Here is a 6,018-nt window from a genome sequence, read left to right as displayed (position 1 = left end):
AGACACGCCCCTTCCGGTGGCGTCGCCTGATGGGGCGTGTCGCGCGGGAAAGTCAAGCTGAGTGGAATCCGCTGCGGTGCAGGTGAGTGAGTGAGAGAGTGGGGACGCCTGAGGCCCATGGTTCCCGGCCCTTGCGGAGCAGCCCGGGCCGTGTCCGCAGAGGCGGCGGCGGAGGCCTCGCCCAGGTGCGGGCGCGGAGACCTCCGGTCGACGGTTCCCACTCTCGGGCCTAGGGCTGCGGGAGAGAGCGAACTCCCTGGCCCTTCGTGAATCCGGGCCGCTGGTGGGGGGCGGGGTGGCCTGGAACCGGCACCAGACCCCCGGGGGCCCGAGCCTTCTTACCTGCCGCCGCGACGTCCCCGAGGCTGGCTGGAATCTGAGGACCCGAGTTCGAATCCAGCTCTGGCCCCCAAGGTCTCCAGCCGCTAGTGCCCTCCCCCCATGCCTTTATTAATCCGGCCTAGCATTTATGGAATCCCAATGGGTCACTTTTATAGTATATCCAGTACTGTGTGCCAGGCACTGGGCCTAGCGCTTTACCTGCGTTACGGCCCTCGTCGGAGGTAGGGGCTTTTATTATCCCCATTTTATAGATGAAGAAACTGAGGTTAAGGGACTTGGCTTGGGTAACGTGAAGTGTGTGAGGCGTAATTTGAAGTCAGGTGCTTCAGCCTCCAGGGCCTGGGCACATGGCTCTCAGCGCCACCTGGCTGCCCGTTATCAGTTCTGTATGTAAGGTCTCCACTGCAGATTAGTGTATGGGTAATCACTGAATTCTTTAAGTCAGTTATTAACCTTTTGCACCAATTTTCGGTAAGTTGATCTTTTTCTTAATGAATGAATGAATGAAGCATTAAGTATCTACTGTATGCTAAGTGCTGGGCATGTAAGGAAATCATGTATGTAAGGTGGTACTTAGATAGGTACGCGTCTCCCCCTAGCTAGACTATAAGCTGCTTGAGGACAGGCAGCTTTCTGTTGTGACTAGCACAGAGCCAGGCACATAGGTGAAATAAGTAATAAATCGTCTGAGCTATATATGGCTTAAAACTGCACTAAGATTTGGGAATATACATACACATACACTATATATACATATACATACACACAATACCCACATATGTGTACTATATATGTATATATAAACATTCCCCTTATATTCACAGGACATTTTTGAGAACACACATAACACACACACATATAACTTTGAGTTCCAGGGAGTACAAAGAAAGATACATAGTTTCAGTTCTCAAAAATCTTACATCCGCAGGGGGTTAGTTGGCACAGTGAATAGAGCACCAGACCTGTAGTCTGGAGGACCTGAGTTCAAATCCAGCTTCAGACACTTAACACAAAAACTAGCCATGTGACCATGGACAAATTCCTTAACCCCAATTGCCCTGCCCTCCCCCCTCCAAAAAGCAAAAAAACAAAAAGAAACAAAGTTGTTTGCATATTTTCTTTCCCATTATTATTTGCATATTGTCTTCTCCATTAGACTGAGGGTCATAAGTAGAAAGTAGTAGAAACTGGTTTTTGTTTTTAAATTTTGTTTTCCTTTGTATCTCCAACATTTAGTACTGCACCTGAAATGTTGGGAGGGAGGTGGGAGAAGGCTTCTTCTAGTTCTGTATTCTATATTCTTCCTCTGGACTTCTCACTCTGGGGAAGTTTTATTTCTACACCAGCAAAAACAATTGTCAAGAATCTTTAGGGTAGGGGCAGCTAGGTGGCGCAGTGAGTAAAGTGCGGGCCCCAGAGTGGGGAGGACCCGGAGTTTGGTTCAGGCCTCAGACACTTAACACCCACACAAAAATACTATCCTGTAACCTTGGGCAAGTTACTTAAGCCCAATTTACCCTCCAAAAAGGCAAAAAAAAAAAAAAAGGAATCTTTAGTGTATGGTACACTGTATTAGGCACTGCTACATGTGTACTGAGGATATTCTGAGAATCCAGGATCCCTCCACTATTGTTACTTAAGGAGAGATGTAGAAAATTGTGATTCATGCAGTACTGGGAGAAGCTGAAATATAGAGGGAAATTGATTATTCATGGAACTGCAGTTCTCTGGGATTTAGATAGGTTTAATGTAAAGACTAAAACCCATTTGACTCTATGAAACATTTTGATCCAACTTTGTTTAGGAATTCAAAACCTATCTGGAGGGTAACATGCTTTTTGACATTACTATAGGAAGTGATTTTGGCTGTTGAAGATATTGTCCACAATGTTTGGAAAAAGAAGACTATCAAGACCTGAAGACAGAAAGAACCTGACAGAAGATCACTCCAGTATGTGAAGTTATTCATTTCCTTCAGCAAGTATTTGGAATGGGTTGTCACTGGTGGTGATCAGACAGAGGCTGAGTACCTGGCTATTGGGAGTATTATATAGAGAATTCATGTATCAGGACAAGGGTTTCTACTAAACACTTCTAATGAAATTTGAGTTTCTCTTATTCCATTTATTAAGTGACAATTTTGCAAAAAGCTCTATGTTTGGTGTTGAAGAGGATACAAAAATATATAATACACAGCCCCTGCCCTACAGGATCTTATAATCTAGATGGAAGGATGACTTTTTTATGTTAGAAAGATGATTTATTTACCTAAAACTCTCAAGTAACAATACCAAGCATAAGAGGTAGGGGACAATGGTTGGTTTGAGTGTAAAGGGAGCTCTAGTTTACTGATTGTTCAATTTTATAATTGTATTGCTGATTAATTTGTCTAGTTTGGGGAATTTGTATCTGGCAAAATATGTATTGGATTTTCTTATGTGTACTTGCACAAGCAGAAACACTTCCAAATGTGAAAAATGAACAATCATGAACTTTTTTGTTTTAGTAAAAGAAAATTTGATGATTGACAATGATTTATTAAAGGTATTATAAAGCATATGATTTCTTCTCATTGAAAAATGTTTAAATCTAAATGGGAACAATCGAGCGCTCCTTGGCCTGGGACTGGTATCATTTTCAGCTCGCTGGAGCCACTGCCCCATAAACCCCCTCCATCATCTCCCCCCGGGCCCGTCTCCTCTCCCTCTTATAGTTCCTGTGTCTTTTGGGACGTTTGGAGTAATTTTTCAGGGTGAGGAGAGGACAGGCCTAGCGGGGGGCGGGGAGGAGGCTTGCTACTGAGGAAGAGCCCCCTCGAGGAGCTCAAGATGATAGAGGCACTGGTAACAACTGAAGCTCAGAAACTGCTGTACCAGCTGAATGTTCTGTTGGAACAGGAGTCCAACAGCCAGAGGTCTGTGGCTTGAGACTAATTGAATCTACTCATGATAAGGGCCTTTGGATGACAGCAAGACTGAGGGACTTTGAAGTGAAAGATCTTCTTAGCCTAACTCAATTCTTTGGTTTGGACACAGAGACTTTTTCTCTAGCAGTGAATTTACTGGACAGATTTCTATCCAAAATGAAGGTACGGCCCAAACATCTTGGATGTGTGGGATTAAGTTGCTTCTATCTGGCTGTGAAATTGACAGAGGAAGAGAGAAATGTCCCATCAGCCACTGATTTGATACAAATAAGCCAATACAAATTCACAGTTTCTGACCTGATGAGAATGGAAAAGATAGTGTTAGAGAATGTGTGTTGGAAAGTCAAAGCAACTACTGCCTTTCAGTTTCTACAGCTCTATTTATTCACTCATTCATGAAAACTTACCATTTGAAAGGAGAAAGAACCTGAGTTTTGAAAGACTGGAAGTGCAGCTTGAGGCATGCCCCTGTAGGATTATGTTTTCTAAAGCAAAGCCTTCTGTATTGGCATTGTCTATAATTGCACTGGAGATTTAAGCACAGAAATTTATAGAATTGACAGAAGGAGTAGAATGTCTTCAGAAACATTCCAAGATAAATTGCAGAGATCTGACCTTCTGGCAGGAACTTGTAGCAAAGTGCCTAACTGAATACTCATCAAACCAAATGTTCAGAAGTTGGAGTGGATTGTGTCTCGGCATACTGAACATCAGTTGAAGCATAGTTATTACAAAATTGCTAATCTTCCAACAATCCCTGAAACTGGGTCTTAATAGGATTCTTATGGTGAAGAAATTCAACTATTTTGAAGGCTTATTTCACATCAGGAACCGTGGACTCCAGTATTAGAATGGATTTAAGCTGTGAAGCCTGAAACATAGCAGCTAGGTTAGTACTGATGTTTTCAGACTTCAGGGGAAAACAGGCTATAGTTGGAAATTGATTATGTGTACTGCAGCTGGAAAGCATTTTGCAGATGCACTCTTCACTTACTCCTAAACACCTGATTCATTGAAGAATTTCCTTTCCAATTCATCAATGCAAACTTAAGTTGGCTGAAGTAACCTAACAAAGTACCATTATGTTCTGGTACTAAGAAAGTGACCTTTCAATAAAACTATTGAAATGCAAAAAAAAAAAAATGGGAACAATCTAGTAGTCTTACTAAAAGTAAATGGGCTGCTTAAATAATGTTATCTGGTGATAAAAAAAAAGGTGAGAAACCTGTGTATTTACCTTCTTGGGAAGAGACCACAGTTTAGGGGATGTTCAATAAATGAATTTTATCTCTTGTTTTTTATATCCATGTTTATTTGCATTGAAAGAGAAAGGATGGAAATCATGGCTAGATGGATCTGTTAGCCATAGCAACATTTAACATTTTGTTTCAAATTTTACTCAGGGGACAAAGAAGTAAAAGGGAAAGAGAGACTTAGAAAAGAGAGGATCAAGAGGGAGGTAGATCATGTGTTACTTCTAGTTCTTACTGATTATTCAATATGTTTTGAATTCCTGTTGAAGTCAGGCTGAGTTCTGTACATAAGAAAGACAGAAGTCCATGTTCCTTATATTTTCCTTAAACACTGAAGTTAGGTAGAAAAATTTTTTTACGTTTCTTCACTGCAAATTTTATACAATTGTAATTCCTTAAGTAAAAATGAACATATGGAAAGTCATATTCATTGATATAATTTTTCTTTTTTAAGCAGCGATTAACCATTTTTATACTTGGGGATTCTTTGGTGGAGACATTAAGTTTCTTATTTTGTTTGAATTTAACATCTGCTTCTCTGTTCATGGAATCTATGAAATATTTCTTTTTTCTGAAGCCAAGAAGAATGAAGTGAATAAAAAGCCAAGGAAATCATTTGCTCAGGATGAAGTAGTAGAGAATGACAGTGCTTTTGTAAGGCTTCTCAAGGCAGCAGGAATTACTCTTAAAACTGGGGAGAGGCAAAATCAACTAGGTAATATTCTTATCTTTATCCTGGGCTTTGCTATCATATTTGCAATCGTGTTTTGTGTGTGTGTTTTTTGTGGGATTAAGCTATATGCTTTTGAAATTTAATGTCATAGAGATTAGAAAAGGCTGGGGGGAAGAAGTGGAAGAGAGTAGGGAAAATGCTATCAGCCAGGGACCAGTAGAGAGTTGTTTTCCAGAAGATTTCTAGGTCTTTAAAAAATTTTTTAGTTTTCTTTTTTGTTAATATACTTGACATATCAAGAAACATAGGCATTTCTTAATACAAAGTACAAAAAAAAGATTATATATGATTCCATGAGAATATTACATATAAATTTTTAAAGTATGTATTAATTTAATGATAGCAATACAAAAAAGTATTGATGAAATATTTATATATATATATATACATATATTTGAATATTTGATTTTAAAACTTTCAATTCCAGATTCATTCCCTTCCCCCCCTGCCACCCACTCCCACTGGGGAGACAAGCAGTTCAGTATAGGTTGTACATGTGCAGCTAATGCAAAACAATAACAAAGTAGATGTATTGTAGAAGACTGACTATATTTCCCTCCCTTCTATCTCACATCCTACTTATTCTATTCTCTACTTTGATCCTGTCCCTTTTCAAAAGTGGGTGCTTCCAACTGCCCTCCCCCCAGCCTGCCCTCCCTTCCATCATCCCCCCTCACATCCCCTTCCCCCCCTATTCTCCTGGAGGGTGAGATCCCTTATTTAGTGTGTATTTCCCTCCCTCCTCAAGCCAGATTCAATAGGAA

The 6,018-nt window shown here is 40.5% G+C and overlaps 2 protein-coding genes and 1 pseudogene across 5 annotated transcripts in view; 2 read left to right on the top strand and 1 right to left on the bottom strand.

Moving 5' to 3' along the window:
• RPUSD3 (RNA pseudouridine synthase D3) overlaps nucleotides 1-6,018 on the bottom strand; it is a 320,316-nt gene that overhangs the window by 150,121 nt on the left and 164,177 nt on the right. The window lies entirely within an intron of this gene.
• The window catches only part of FANCD2 (FA complementation group D2), a 64,165-nt gene continuing 58,190 nt past the window's right edge, over nucleotides 44-6,018 (top strand). For all 3 annotated transcript variants that reach the window (XM_069083960.1, XM_069083959.1, XM_069083958.1), the window contains exons 1-3: nucleotides 44-82; nucleotides 2,196-2,293; nucleotides 5,099-5,236. In XM_069083960.1, the coding sequence (XP_068940061.1) occupies nucleotides 2,230-2,293; nucleotides 5,099-5,236 (202 nt within the window). In that variant the 5' untranslated portion in view covers nucleotides 44-82; nucleotides 2,196-2,229. The remainder of the gene's footprint in view (nucleotides 83-2,195; nucleotides 2,294-5,098; nucleotides 5,237-6,018) is intronic.
• On the top strand, nucleotides 2,287-4,411 carry LOC138158061 (cyclin-G1 pseudogene; annotated as a pseudogene).

The sequence above is a fragment of the Petaurus breviceps genome, unplaced genomic scaffold (genome assembly GCF_028583685.1).
Source record: "Petaurus breviceps papuanus isolate PSGF00001 unplaced genomic scaffold, PetGlider_PUasm1.0 174, whole genome shotgun sequence".
Taxonomy (NCBI): Eukaryota; Metazoa; Chordata; class Mammalia; order Diprotodontia; family Petauridae; genus Petaurus; species Petaurus breviceps.
The sequence above is the reverse complement of the archived record's forward strand: the minus strand, read 5'-3'. Positions and strand labels throughout refer to the sequence as shown.